General features: G+C 40.1%; 1 protein-coding gene across 4 annotated transcripts in view; it reads left to right on the top strand.

Annotated features, from left to right (window-relative positions):
- The first annotated feature begins 293 nt into the window (after nt 1–293).
- Nucleotides 294–15819, top strand: part of LOC102294511 (serine/threonine-protein kinase BRSK2) — a 37815-nt gene continuing 22289 nt past the window's right edge. For 2 of the 4 annotated variants that reach the window (XM_014340306.2, XM_014340305.2), the window contains exons 1-10: nt 294–1725; nt 2105–2199; nt 5539–5624; nt 5832–5972; nt 7503–7619; nt 7999–8032; nt 8111–8179; nt 9365–9511; nt 14148–14179; nt 14835–14999. In XM_014340306.2, coding sequence (XP_014195792.1) covers nt 1638–1725; nt 2105–2199; nt 5539–5624; nt 5832–5972; nt 7503–7619; nt 7999–8032; nt 8111–8179; nt 9365–9511; nt 14148–14179; nt 14835–14999 — 974 coding nt within the window. In that variant the 5' untranslated portion in view covers nt 294–1637. Of the gene's footprint in view, nt 1726–2104; nt 2200–5538; nt 5625–5831; nt 5973–7502; nt 7620–7998; nt 8033–8110; nt 8180–9364; nt 9512–14147; nt 14180–14834; nt 15000–15819 lie in introns of those variants that run through there. The other 2 variants (XM_005942976.2, XM_042228775.1) reach the window with 2 other exon arrangements.

Below are 15819 nucleotides of genomic sequence, written 5' to 3'. Positions count from 1 at the left end.
GCCAAACAGATTTTTCTGTGTGCTGAACATGTGCACATCGATTGCGTGACTGACTGCATTATAACTGGCGCTATAACTTCTACTTTACTTTGTGGAACTTTGCAGTAGTTAAAAGGATGGGTGGGGAGGGGAGGTAGGGAGTTGGATGGTGGGGAGGGGAGGTAGGGAGTTGGATGGTGGGGAGGTGGGGAGTTGGATGGTGGGGTGGGGGAGTGGGGAGTTGGACGAGGTAGAGGCGTAGCACCAGGGAGGGGTGGGGCGGGAACTATGGAACCCGGATGCTGATGCTGACCCATGAAAAGGAGGAGGAGGAGTGTAATAGGTGGAGGAAACAAGAGGGGTAAAAAACGGGTAGCGGCAGAGTAGAGGAGGACATCCCGTCAATGATAAACACTCCCATGGATGCGGCCAACTTCGGACTACCTGAAAGACTCGAAACTAAAATGTTTTTACTTATTTAGCGTTTTTTTTCTGCTCCTTGTGCACGAAGCAGCCGGCTAAGGGAGGAGATGCGGTGATATCATGAGCAAAACCGGCCAGCGAGAAAGAAAGGAAAGACAGAGAAGAAGAGAGAGGGAGGGGGAGAGGGAGCAGGGGAAGAGGAGAGGCGGGGAGTCGGCTACCACCAGGCCAGCTGAGGATGCTTGTTGTTTCTAGAAGCGGGATTAATCACCGGGTTGAGCGCTGATCCTTCCCCCGGCGCACCGAGCGCACCTCTCCACGCTGCAGCTGTCCCGAGCCAGCACGCCTTTCGGCCGTCTGGCCCGGTCTGCCCCCGAGGCTGTTTGCCTTTTTGATGCTCTTCCCCCTCTTCCTCTATTTCCTGATGCAGGGCCGGGGAGGGGGCGAGCCAAAGTGTGCACCGGATATTGGAAAACCCATTCTTCTTGCTGATGCTGTTTGTGATAATAGATTGTTATCTGGGCAACGCCGCATCTACACAGAAAGGCAGATTGTGACCAAATGAGGCCCGACTTGACAGGAAGAGGGGAATGTATGGGCTCGGAAGGATTATGAAAACAGTTTTTTTGGACGGCAACAGAAGAACGGGGGTCCCTGATATCGATCAGGGCATTCTGGCTTCGGATATTTGAGACTGCTCTTACAGAAATCAATCTGTGGCAAATGTAGCCTTCCTGTCCAGGTCTGAATGAGATTTTTCGTTACTGCTGTACTCTTGGCCAGCTGAATAAGCTATATAGGATCAATCAGCTTTAAACTACAGTTATTTATAGCAGGGGGGTGGGTTTAATGTGACTGTTCGCACCTCTGTGGACATCTCCCATCTCTGGTACCGGCTAAACCTCACACGTCCTCATCTCTGATCTTTTCCTACCTTTCCCTTGAATGATGCCGCTTCCTGTGCTTTGGTAACACTGACTTGAACGACTCTGGATTTACAGAGTGGAAACAGGACCGGTTCTCACTCCTGACCGCATGACAAACAATTGCATGGGAGTAGCCTGCGAGGCCCGGCTTTAGATCACGACCAGTCCGCACCTCCTCTCTTCTCCTTTCCTCCTCTCTGCACCGCCGTATAGCCGCCTGTAATGTGCGTTACGGCATTACGCACGGAGCAGGAGCGAGCGCTATCTTGATTTGCCTTATATCTGGAATAGAATTTCATCTCGGGAAGGATGAGCAGCAAAGAGCTGACGGTGGGCCAGTCCAGTCAGTTTGTGGGGCCTTACCGGCTGGAGAAGACCCTCGGGAAGGGACAGACAGGTAGGCACCCTGCAGAGTAACGCAAAAAACAGGGCGTCTGCAAGGTGCGCCGGGGTGTAACACCCCACTGCAAAGCTACTTTAACATTTCTGTAATATCGAAGCTCATGGTTTAATCCGTATTTATTCTGTACACTAAGTCTTCTCATCTCCTGTAGTTTTATCCCTCCACGGCCTTCTTAAAGGGTCTCCCAAAGGCTAAACATTTTTGAGGAGGTTTCTGAGAATGGAGATAACTCTAAATCAGTTTTTTGAAGCTGAGTTGGAAGAATAAAGCTTTTTGAATTAATCATGACATCCCTTCCTTCCTGTTATTCACACCGCATCATGATCTGCGATATTCAGATGCTCTCTTCTCCTCCCTCTGTCTTGCTTCTCAGGACTTGTGAAGTTGGGTGTCCACTGTATAACAGGGCAGAAGGTGGCCATAAAGATCGTCAACAGAGAGAAGCTCTCTGAATCGGTTCTAATGAAGGTACAGCACTCCAAATTCACCTCATCTACTTATCCAGCTGTCTTTCTAGCTGTGCCGTGCATATAGTCACTGTGGCTGTTATTATGGTGGCTGCCAAGCTCAAATCATGTTAAGCTTGCACTCTGCAGAAATAGCAGCAGAAAATGAGTCTTTATTTTTGTCAAGAAAAGCCCGGCAGTGTGTTGGAACTTGGAGCTGCCGAGTGTGTGTGGGCACTGCTTCTGTATACCGAACAATAGGGATGATTTCATTCTGCTAATTAAGCCCTCTGATGAAAGCAACTGCAGCTGAAATACACTGGACTGAACTGAAATCTAAATAGCTTGTTCATGTTGGCGTTTTTAATGTGGTTGATTGCTTGGAGCTTTACAGGGTATGTCTTTTTTAGAACTGGCAGGTTGCACAAGGCACACTTTAGGCGCTAGACGTGCAGCACGGTGCTAGCATATGTTTTAAGATGTGCAAAAATGTCAGCATCCTAAAAACACCGGATAGCTCAAGATTTCACGGTGAGGCAGATATATATCACACATCTGGTATGTTTTGCTTAAACATCACGAACCTGCTCCAGTCCCATTTCCATGTGTGTGTTTATTTTATCAGAACAATACAAAATAATGTTTTCTTTCTATAGTCTGATAACTGTGTTGGGAAAAAAGCAGCATTCACCAATAGCACGTGACAAATGCCCTGAATCACTCAAGCTTAAAAAGGCACAAAATTCAAGGGATGAACCAGTGCTGTGTCCACACATAACGGACAACTTAGCAAAGAGTTAGTGCTAGTGCTGCAAAAACACATAATTTGTACCAATTTCTTTAGCTGAATATGCAAAATAAAATGTCAAAGAACAGTTTGACAGACAAAAAAAAATATTTTTGCACCAACAAAGTGATTCCAAAACATGGCAAATCTTGTCATGTGTGGTGTGTCTTTAAAAACAAGTGGTGGACAAAAGAAATGACAGGCCTAAAAACTATCTGCAGTCAATGACCTGAAGAAGGAGAACCATCTCAGAAATGCAAAAGAAGTCCAGGTGGCTCTCTTTGAAACTTGAACAATATCTGAAAGTTGACCTCAGTTGTATTGAAGCAGAGTGGAATCATGCTGACAGACAACAAAAGGCAGCCAGTTTCCAAAGAAGAGTTTTTGATGTCCTTCAAGAAGCCTTGAGGACTATTCCTGAAGACTAGTTTAAGAAATGACAAGAAAATGGCCTCAGAGTTCAGACTATGGTGAAGAATAAATGTGGTCATACTAAATGCTGACTTATATTTAGTATGACCAATATTTTTTTTACGTCATATACTGTATTGCTGTACATTTTTGAATGTTTCAATAAATTGCTGCTCATATTTCCCAATTTCCTACCAAAATATAAAGATATCACTGTGTGGCTACAGACTTTTTCATATATGTTTAGTTTTATGCTGTCTTAAAATATATTTCTTGCGTCACAGTCCTGTTGTATTCAATTAAACCAAGCAGTTTTTCATAGATGTGTTTTACATAGACAACAAGTAGTCCTTAAATGGCCTCACAAAGGTCTTTGTTTAAACTTTTAGGGCATTTCAGACTATATTTTTCAGCTGTAAAGTTTATTTAAAAGACAGTAGACATGACATGAATTTACTGTCCAGCAATCAATCTGGCAGTGTGGAAGGAAAATCAATGCTGCGCCTAGTTCTCTGCCACGTGTTCTGCTCTATAATAGGTCATGCTGTGGACAGCTACTAGAGCTGAATGAATGAATAAATATTTAAAAGGAACACTTAAAATTACATTTCTTTTAAAAAATAGGCATCCATATTTTCATGTATTGTAATAAAACATAAGCAATAAGCATAAAAAGTTTAGCAATAGCTAATATGAGGGCTGTCTGCCCCTGTCTAAGGAAATACAAGTACTGAATTTAGTCAGATAAATCTTGAGAATGGCCTTTAGACAGAAAAACTAGCTTTTTTCTTTGGTTTCATCATATTTGACTGATCAAAGATTAATAAAAAAAAGTGTGACTATATAAGTTTTACAGAAAACTACTCCTGGAATCAACTGACACGGCCTGGTCTCAAGGCAAAATGTGAAACAGTCACCGAAAAGAACTATTTTGGTTCATTTGAACACAGGTAATGTGCTACAATAGGAAGTAGATTTTATGCCTTAAGCTGTGCTCTTCGGACTCTTCAAAAGGGATATGTCACCTTGACAGAGCTTTGAAAAAGTGGCAGCCATATTTGAATCCAAACCGTGTTTTAGTTCATAAACCTAGAAAGTTATTTTGGTTTTCAGATGCTAACCAAACATCATTAACATCAATTATTAATTCTGTGTGGAATTTGAACTATGGTCTCTGAGAGACAAAATGACTCAACCATAGTAGCCCTGCTAGCTAAGAAGCTGCTTGCTAAAAGAGGCTAAAATGTTAGCAGCAAAATTACGTAATTATGTATTTCTTTGGAGGTTTGTTAGCTATGAGTTGTAAATGTTATTCATCCATAAAGCAGGAGTAACAAAAAACAAAACAAAACGCAGGCTCTAAAAAGGGATGCACTAATAATTTGTCAGAATAGCTCTATAAGCTAATACGGGCCTTCTTGAACGATATCTGCGTATTGTCAAAGTAAGATGATATTTACTGCAGCGGTACACGTTTATGTACGGTGACACATCAATTTTGCACTAGTTAAAATGTTCAGAGATGGTGTGGTGAAGAGCTAAAATACTTTTAAAAGGTTTGGTTATTTTTCTATAATTAAAAGTTAAAAGACAAACAAACAAAACAAAAGAGAAACGGCTGTGCCAAACTGTTATTTTTAACTTGGATAGTGGCCCAGAAATTCACAGTCACACTCTGTACATGCCAAGTCTTTATCTTCATGAAAGTTTAGATAAGACACAGGCTTTAAACTAGCATTTTGATTAGTAACTAGCATAATGGAGCTAGCTTACTACGGCTTTGACCTGCTTACTAGCTTGCACAAAGTAAATAATGGTATTAGAACAGGGCACATTTGATTCATGATTTCTTAACAATTTCAATTTCAGAACTTTTTGTTCTAAATTATAATTTGTGTATTGCATCTCTACTTTGTTACTATTTCTGATTATTCTGCACTAAATGTAGCAAACTATTGAAAAGAAGTTGAAAAACAAGTCTGCCTATTCTGAATTTTTACCCAACTTTTTTTATATGCTTGTGTCCTCCCTCTTGCTGTCTTACATCATATTTCCCTTCCTCTTCTGTCTGACATTTCCATTTCTATCATTTCTAACTTGCTCTTTTCTCTCTCCCTCTCTCTTAACCTTTCTCTACACCTCTCCCTCCCTCCGTCTGTGCAGGTGGAGAGAGAAATAGCTATTCTTAAACTAATAGAGCACCCTCATGTTCTGAAGCTGCATGATGTCTATGAAAATAACAAATACCTGTGAGTACATCTCTGTGTCTTTCTCCTTTCTGCTGACATAAAATAATCTGCTTCTGGATCTCTGCTAGAGCAGAAACAACACTGAATTAAAAAGGGAAGAATGTTCTGTAAGACAAAGGCGAGATAAATAAGCACATGGCATAGAAGATATACTGCAGAGATAAACCTTTTGTTTTTTATGTTACTTATTTCTTGTCTGTGACCCAGGTACCTTGTGTTGGAGCATGTATCTGGCGGAGAGTTATTTGATTACCTGGTGAAGAAGGGTAGGCTCACCCCCAAAGAGGCCAGGAAGTTCTTCAGACAAATCATCTCTGCCCTGGACTTCTGCCATAGTCACTCCATATGGTCAGTGAGAAGCTACAGGAAACCTTTCTCATTTGTCGTTTGCCTGTTGATGACTTTTCTTTAATGGCTTTAAGAACTAAATCATTCTCAGTTTTTCTGATCCTTTACTTAGTTAAAGTAGCAGTATGACAATTTAAAGATCTACATGTAAAAGCAGTGCTTACAAACTCCTACTCAAGGAACAGTATGAATATTATCAGATAAACTGCAAGCAAAAATACTGATTCTGCAGATATTTGCCGCCTGGGCCTTACAGGTTGTTATGAATAATAATTAGACCTGGGTTTGTTTTATCTATTTCATATTCAAGCAGCTGGTTTAGCCCACTGGCTCCCAAGATGGAATAAATGAGAGATAATTCATTATTCATTTAGCCACATTCTAGCTTCTCATCGTCTTTTTATAATAGAATTTGGCGAATTAAAATAAATATTATTGAATATTCGTATTTAAATTTATTTCACTTATTTTTATTTAACAAAGAAAAAAGGTAGAGGATTAAAACTCTTTTAGATGAGTGTCCTAGCCAAGAAAGCACAAATGAGACTATGTTAGAAGTTTAAAGGGACCCTTTAAACAGTGGTAGGTGCTCATATTAGCCATTAAACCTTCAAAAACTCAGGTCAGCTAATGTATCTATAGTGCCTATGACTCAAAACACTAATAGTTTCAGATCATTTTTTCTACTCTTGTGTCTTCATGATTTCAATAAGAGGGAAAGATGCCTAATATGGTCATATCGGGCACCGCCCACTTCCTATTTTGTTGTTTGAGGGGCAGAAAAATTGTCTTAAAGAGAGGCTAGCTTTAAGGAAAGGATTATTTTAAATCATCAGTTGTGGAAAGCTACTCTAGTAGAGTTCTTCAATAAATTGAGGATTTGGAAAAGAGCATAATCAGTCCACTTGAATGAGGAATTGTCTCTGGTGGAATTATTACCAAATGCAGATTGAGCCCCAAGGTTTTCCAAACCTATACACTAGCTGTATGTGATTTTTTTTAAGCTCATCATATACTTCTAATGAAGAATTTTTGTTTGTTAATAAATTGCTGATTGTGGCTGTTAGATAACAGCGATTTTTCAAATTCCTCATTTCATATTTAGTGGTGACTCAAACAAAATTACACTGTGGATACAAATTTTGGTGACTGTTAGTAATGTGTGGGTAACGTACACTGAACGTGACACATATGCAACTTGATTGGCTTACATGTTTCACTGCTGATTGGCTCTTTGGAGGCATAGTCATGACAATCACCATCTGTGTTTGAATTCTAACACAGGTTGATTTTTTTAGCATTATCTGAGTGCCATGTCACCTGCTTATATAATTGGTCTGATTGAAACCAGGTCCCTATTAGAACCACATGGAGGCTTTCTCTTCCAGAAGCCTAACCTTTAATAAACACTGTGCTATGAATGTTCACGTCAAACTAGTCAACCAAATATACAAATAAGTACCTTTCTTCTTTCTACTTACGGCTTGGAAAAAATACTTCAGTGCTTTCATTGAGTGTTTGTATGTTCAGTCACAGAGACCTTAAGCCAGAGAACCTTCTCCTGGATGAGAAGAACAACATCAGGATAGCAGACTTTGGCATGGCCTCGCTACAAGTTGGGGATAGTCTGCTGGAAACCAGCTGTGGGTGAGTATGGGCAAAGACCACAAAGAAGATTTTGTGGTTCAGTTGTCTTATCAGTTTTATTGTAATGAATAAAACAGATAGCATGTGTGCAGTATCTTAGTATTTTAATGAATTTAAGCAACCCATAAAACATCCATTGTGCTTTTTACATAATCAATGGCAGCATTCACCAAAGCTCAAACGCTCAGCCCATTGGGAGGAGTGTGGATTTAAATGATAAAATTAGCAACAGATTGTAGGTTTTACCTGGATTCACCTTTTCAGTCTGTGGATTAAAAAGCAGGTGTTCTCAGTTTTTGTACTCTCAGATCACAACACAATCAACATCCATGAAAGCGTTTTTGATATCTTGGTGAATAAAATAATTCTTTCCTTTCAGATCTCCCCACTATGCTTGCCCAGAGGTCATAAGGGTGAGTTACCTACTTTAAATGAATGATGTCTTTTGTGTGTGTTTGCATGTGTAACATTAACCCACTGCGGTGTTTCAGGGTGAGAAGTACGATGGTCGTAGGGCGGATGTTTGGAGTTGTGGAGTCATTCTGTTTGCTCTCCTCGTGGTAAGAAGATTCTCTCAGCTTCTGGGGTTTTTATATCTCTTTTTTATATTGTGTACTCTTTTCTTTTTTGTATGATTGTACGACTTATGTCTATTTAGAACATTTACTCTTTGAGCTCTCAGTTATTAGCTGTAACCACGTAACCCAAAACTGAACCTTGTGGTTGAGAGATGAACAAAAAGTACTTCTTTGACGAAAAGAAAGAAAGAAAGCTGGGGACCATATGCTGTACGGTTATTAAAGAGGTCCAGGTGGAATGTGCCCTGAGGCCATATACTGCAGGTCTTCCCCCCACTCTCCCTCCCAGCTTTCCTGTCTTTTTCCACAGTCCTTTCACAATAAATGCTAAACAATGGATAATATTTGATGTGGGTTAATAACAGTGATCTGATTTCCAAGATCTTGGCTGAGGTCTGCCATGTGCTTTTACCCCTCTGAGGTCACCCTGGGTGATTTGTCCTAACTTTATATCTTGGAGAAAGGCCAAATGGATCATTCTGGAAAAAATCTGAATAGTTTTTGAAATGTGTTAGAGTTATTTATTTATTATTTTTCTTTGTTTCCTGATTACCAAGACAAGAGAGAACTACTTAACACGAAGAAGAAGTAAAAATTCTGATTGCCCTGGGATGGATTTAGAGTTAGGACTGGGTTCGTTACAGATGATGACTTAGAGCTTATCAGTTCGACACGACATTCGAGGGTCCACTTGGGTCTGAGTGATGTCAATTGTCACATCATAAATGCAAGGTGCCATGCACATGTCTAAGTGCTTTCCAGTTTTTTGGGACTTGTCTGCAAGACACTATACCACATTGCACAAACTAATCTTCCTTAAGGTGGACTTGAAGCAGCCTTGGTTATCAGTGGTGTCCACAGCTTCACATGTTCATGTCCTTAGTCCTCAGGATATCATAAGGTGTAACGTGTGGAGCTGGTACTTACTCTGAATGCCACCAGCTATTATTAGATGAGATACATCTCAATTTGGATAGAAGAGTTGGACCAAAAAAGCAATTCTGATATCTGTACATAAAGACTTTAAATGGTTAGGGTTGACTGGGAAAACAATTTTGACACAAAGTTGCCAGCTGCAGACTGGTGAGCAGTTCTTCTTTTTGATTAAACCACCAGTACTTCTTAATCTCATCCTTTCTCTCTCCATCGTCTGCCGTCACTTTCCAGGGTGCCTTGCCTTTTGATCATGACAACCTGCGGCAGCTTCTAGAGAAAGTGAAAAGTGGAGTATTCCACATGCCACACTTTATACCTCCTGACTGCCAAGCTTTGCTCAAAGGAATGATAGAAGTCAACTCTGACAAGAGACTAACGGTAAGAAGGGAACATGTCACTATTACCAACATTAGCTGATGGTGATTTACCTAGATTTTCTGAGCCCATGTTTTAGTTTTCGTTGATTATATAATAATAATGCAGCAACGCACAAGATATGTAACTACAGTGACATTGAAGAGGTTATCCAACATCATGTTGGAAGCAAAGATGAAGAGCTCTCTCTGAATTCTTTTCGTTTTCCTGTTAAAATCTATCGGAAGGAGAATGAAGGAGCTTCAACCCACAAGATTAGGCATGACTATACAAATCAAAAAGTGTACTCTAATTTGATTCATTTTGTCTACAACGAACACAACTAAACATTTTGTAATTATGGCTGACTTTAAGCTAACTTGTCAGGCTATGGATTGTTCCAGATAAAGACATTGTTGGACTTGCTCATCTGACCGACATTCATTAGCATATCTGCAAGCTAGTTCCTTACTTCCTTAAGAATACCGCCTGCACAGATAGCAGGTTGGTCCTGCTTGTCGCAGTCGGAGGTCCTAGCCGGTGTTACCAGCTAAGAGTCAAAGCCATAAATTATTACCCATTCTGTGAGTTGTTTGCCTCATGACATTGAAATAAATTATATTTATTGAAATATGAACACATAGGCAGCATGGTGATTAGCATTGTTGCCTCACAGCAAAAGGTTCATGATTCGATTCCACCATCTGGCCGGGGCGTTTCTGTGTGGAGTTTGCATGTTCTCGCTGTGCTTGTGTGGGTTCTCTACGGGTAATTTGGCTTCCACCCACAGTCCAAAGACATGCAGTTAGTGGGGTGAAGTTAATCGGTAATGCTAAATTGCCCATCAGTGCGATTGGTTGTCTGTCTCTATTTGTTAGCCCTCTGACAGACTAACACCATGTCCAAGGTGTACCTTGCCTCTTAGCCCATGGTAGCTAGCATAGGCTCCAGCGCAACTTAGCAAGGATAAGTGGAATGGATCGTTGGAAATATGTCTGTGAAGGTTCTCAGTCATCCAAGTCATCGTAGTTTAAGGATCTTGGAAAGAAAAGCTTCTGGAGTTCTTGGAGTTGCTTGAAGCCGTTTCACCTCTTCACCCTCTTGGGGCGGGGGACACTCCCACAGGGCTTAAATCTGGGACTCTCCACCATTTGACCTTAGAACTGAAGAAGCTTCTCAGATGAGAGGTGAAACGTTTTCAAGCAACTTAAAGAAGTCCAGACGCTTTTCTTTGCAAGCTCCTTCATTGGTTGGAAATATGAACACGTGCAGTAGCCTAATAATTGGTAAAAATCAGTGTAATCTCAAAATGTACTTATCTATCAAAATGTACTTGGTAACTATCTTAACACTAAACTATAATTCTTTTTCTCCTACATGAGTTATGGAACAGTATTGTGTGTGTTACCGGTCTGTTCACGTTTCCCATTTTTAAAATTTCGAAAAATAAAGGTGGAGATGCTGTTTCACTGAACTGTGGAATGTAGTGTTAACTGAACTAGCTAAGTACCTGCAATTTGTATGATTTGTCAGTGACATTTCAGCCAGATAAACTGTAGCACCATTAAAATGAAAGGCCTGTTTTTGTCTTCCTCTATTTAAAATCAACATCATGCTGTTTCAGAAACTAATTTTAATGTTAGATCTGCTTCCATAATCCCTGTAAATTGCATCAAATGTAAAAGCCTTTCAGGTGTCGTAAAAGTAGCAAAGGAGGGTGGGGATTATCGGATTTTTTACAGCACGTGGCCTGGACATTTAAAAGGGTGGATGAGGGGAAAAGAAAAGACCCGGCCTCTGGGTTTGCTTCAAGATGTGACAGACATTAAACCTGACACGAGACCTTACAGAGGGAGGATGAAGGAGAGAAACGAGGAGGGTAGGAGTGAGCAGAGGCATGGCCGTAAGGTTTTGCTGAAAGACAGAAGTAGAGTCAGCAATGACAGAACTACCACTATTTGTTGTTTCTATTCTTAGACGCAAGTTTGTATTTTTTAAATGAATCCAGGAACTCAAAACCTTTTCTAACGAAAGGTCAGATTTTTGAAAAAGAAAAGACTGGTAGGGTGAGTAAGTGAACGAATAAAGAAATGAGTGAATGATCTGGGCAGCTAGATGAAGTTCCATTGCACTCAGGTTATAAAATGAAGTTGAGATAAAGCAATCGTGTGGAAATTAATTCATGCTTAACAGGCAGGTAGATGGGGACAACTGTGACAATGTGTGTCACAGAGGGCTGTAAAATAAGGACAGAGAGGAGGAAAAGTCTGGTTAGTTAGTCTACTACAGCAGATTTAATCAAAGCTGTGAGTTTGTCTGATGAGCTGTTGATTAATGGAGCCTGAAACCAGGTCAGACTGTCTCTCCCTCACTCTCTCTGTCTCTATCCGCTTCCTCGTTGCCTCCATGGAAACCACCCACTGCACAAGGAGACAGATTCCACACCAGTTTAATAGTAGTTAAGATCAAATAAAGCAACAAATCTTTAGTGTTTCATCACATTTAATTTATAACAGGAGGCGGTTGGAAAGGCTCCTGTCTGCAGTTCTTTGTAAGCAAGTTCACCAATGCAAATCCCTAGCTGTGTGCAGATGCTTGCAAGTTTCCTCTCTGCAGATGTATAAATGCAGTGCTTACACAGTAGGCCCACTTTCTCCTGTTATACACTTGCAGAACTGCAGCTGCTTCATTATTCTAGCCCCAAGAGATGCTGCACAGGACTGATGGGATGGCTTCTACTTATATGCAGTCCTAATGCAGAGAATCTAATGTACGAGGGCATGTAGGACTGCTGCAGGGAAACTTTTTACCATGTTGTGAAAACTAGAATCTGTGGCCCTTTACTGGCTAAATGCTCCACCAGTTAGCTCATATAACTATATTGACCTTGCTGACATGTTGATATAATGAAGATAAAAATACTTAGCTTGTTGACCATCATGTTAGCCTGTCAAATCTTAGCTAGCTAGAAAGAGTAGCTAACACCTAATAAACTGAGCTGTGAAAAACAGAGTACATTAGCAGCGTGTGGAACCACCTTTGGTAGCAATAACCTCAAGTAAATTTTCTGTACTTCATCAATCACTCATCATCATCACTGTGGAGGAATTTTCTGTCCGCTCTCCCTTACAATGTTGCTTCAGTGCAGTGAGGTTTGTGAGCAGTCATTTATGCATCTCAGTGAGGTTGTGGTCTGGACTATGGCTTTGTGGTTTATTCAGATATAACTGCAAAACAATGCTGTAGTGGCATGTTCTTTTTAAACAGTCTGAGATGTAGCTCGTGGGTTCTTCTGAGCATTGCATGGTTTGACCTGGGTTTTATGTCCTCTCCTGTAGAGATTGAAATACTTCCACTAATAAGATGGGCTTCACATTGTTTCATTACCTTCCCTGTAAGAAAAATGGCTTCTTTTAGATCACCGTTGTAACATGTCTTTAAAAAGTTAGGATGGGGCAACAAAAGGCAATAAAAGTAAGTGGTACTAAAAGAAACAGCTGGAGGAACATTTTGCAACTAATAAGGTTAACCGGCATCAGGTCAGTAATACAAGTGCGTGTAAAAAGAACATCTTAGAAAGACTCAGAAGAAAACATGGGTAGGGGTTCACGAATCTGCAACAAACAGACACGATTCTGTCCTGTAAATCGGTGCATGGGCTCAGGAACAATTCCAGAAATCACTGTCTGTGAACACACGACGCCACACCCAAATGCAGGTTAATGCTACTGTCTTCTCTGGGCAAAGCTTATTTCAAATGGACTGAGGCAAAGTGGAAAACTTTTCTGTGGTCGGATTAACTGAAATTTGAAAGTCCTTTTGAAAAACATGGACCTGCATCTCCTGGACTAAAAAGGTGAGGGACCAAAGATGAGAGTTTCTGAACTGAGGGGGCATCAGTGCACGTTTTAGAGCAACATATGCTTCCATCCAGACGATGTCTTTTTTTTCACCAATGGAAAACATCGTGTAATTAAAAAATTAGGCTGCTGAGTGTTAAAGAGCTCGAATGCAATAGCAAACAAGAAGCAGTGGTTTCTACTTTGTGAAAAAAATTGTGAGTTTGTGAGATTTGCAAATCATTCTGTTCTGTTTTTATGTACATTTTATACAACTTCACAACTATTTTTGGACTTGTAGTTGTAAAATATGGGTTTGGGTCAGAAGTCTGGGTTCATTTTGAGATGTTTTTTGTTTTTTTAATGAAGCAAATGGTCCGATATAACACGAAACTGGTCAAATGAGACAAATGACACACAGACGCTAAACATACTGCTTCTTAAAATAGCGCACGTATTTCAGCTGTGCTAACATAATTAGAATAATGGTATTTCTATTAACAATCATCATTTTAGCATGATAAGCTCACATCAGGTAACACAATATGACATTAGAACATGGGTGGAGTTACTGAAAATGTAAATCTACTAAAATTTTTATTCAAAATTATAGGTAATTTATGATTAATCACTCAATCATTATCATAAACGTGATCATTTTATGTTATATCAAACATAAACAGATGTGCTTTCCCTAAAAACGCTGACATTTTTCCCAGAACCCAGAGTTGAGATGTGATTGTACATGTAAATAAGTCACAATAAGTCTCTTTAATATGCTTTAATGTGCTTTAATATTGGCTTGTGTTTTTTCAATACAGCTTGAAGCAATACAGAAACACCCCTGGTACCTGTAAGTATATTTAACTTTTTATTTTGTTCTTTTGTCCGTCTGGCTTTTTTTTTGCATTTTACATTTTCCCCTCTCTATTCAATGCACCTCCACCCCTGCTGACTTTTTATACATACCAGCTTACTATGATCCTTCAAAGGAACCGTAAGAAATCTCTGCAGAATTTCCCCTTGTTAAATTTAACAAAGTCAAATAGCATTTTATGGAATCATAAGATGTCTTTCCTAATTCCAATTCTTAAATATAAAGCTTTTAAGTCGCGCTGGTACTGAAATACCGTGTCTCATACATAAAGTACACCATCAGTGAGCGTTAACTACAAGTAGGTGAGTGAATCCTGTGATCTATTTTGGGATTTCTCTCTTCAGTCCTGCAGTCTTGGAGACCAAGAGTAGCTCCCGGCCTGGATTTTGGAAAGCAAAATTAAGCTTTTCAGTTATTCTCACATTTTTATTTTCTGTCAGGGTGTAAGTGAAACAATACTACCTCTACTATCTCTTTCAATAGTCATGCTTAAACCAGATCTATTTATACTTAAATATGAAAGCCTGTGGCTGATGTGGCGGTGTTCACTGCACCACATGCTAAACTTTCTTCAGAGAAAGCATTTTTAATTACACAGCCTAAATAGACTGACTTTTTGTTTTTGTGCCAGGGGCGGTCGGAACGAGCCCTGTCCAGAGCAGCCTCCCCCTCGCCGAGTGTGTATGAAGAGGATACTGTCCTTAACTGAGCTTGACCCTGATGTCCTGGAAAGCATGTACTCCCTAGGGTGCTTCAGAGATCGGGTTAAACTCACACAGGACCTTACAAGTGAGGAGTGAGTAAATACAACACAGAAATGTCCACTTTTACATCCGAGATATTGCCGAATCTGTGCCAACCACGGTTCAACTCACAAATCAGATTTACGTCCACATGCCTGTTTCTCCGTTATTCCTCCTGATTCCTGAGTTTACACCATCACAGCCGCTGGCATCTCAGCTCTTACACAGGCGCTAAGTGCAGTTTTTAAATGTAAGTGTGCTTGTATACATACTGAGCAAGTAAAAACAGAAAACACGACTCTGTGTTGCTGATTTAATTTCTCTTTTTCTCATTATCTCTTTGTCTCATTGTGGCCAGCCAGTTACTTACATCATGAACTGCCTGACATGGCAGGAACAAGAGCAACAATGCAAACAATGTCTCTCGCATTTTCCTCTCTGTCCGTCCTCTCCGTCTGCAGAATTAACGTGGATGTTCACCCACCACACGAGGCTCCAAAATAAAATTGTATTTAGTCTCTTCATGGCAGTAATAAAAACAATACATACATAAAAGAGTCATTAAAAAAGTTATTAAAAAACTTTGTTCTATGTGAAGTGAACTCAGCCTGAGGAAAGGAGCTGGATAACCAATCACCAATCCAAATCCAATCCGATCCAACCAAAACCAATCACCCTCTGAATCAACTGAGATGTTTTTGGATGATAACTTATATATATAATGTATATTTAATAAATGTAACACATGTCAGATTTGACCTTATGACTTAAACAAGTTAGCTACATGAAATTTTCAGGGATAAAAAGCTCCTTTAAGCTCTCTTAAAACTAGGGGTGCAACGATACACAAAATTCACGGTTCGGTTCGGTTCG

The sequence above is a fragment of the Haplochromis burtoni genome, unplaced genomic scaffold (genome assembly GCF_018398535.1).
Source record: "Haplochromis burtoni strain Fernald_Lab_line unplaced genomic scaffold, NCSU_Asbu1 Contig_349, whole genome shotgun sequence".
Taxonomy (NCBI): Eukaryota; Metazoa; Chordata; class Actinopteri; order Cichliformes; family Cichlidae; genus Haplochromis; species Haplochromis burtoni.
Note: the sequence above shows the minus strand (reverse complement) of the source record. Positions and strands in the feature narration are given on the sequence as shown.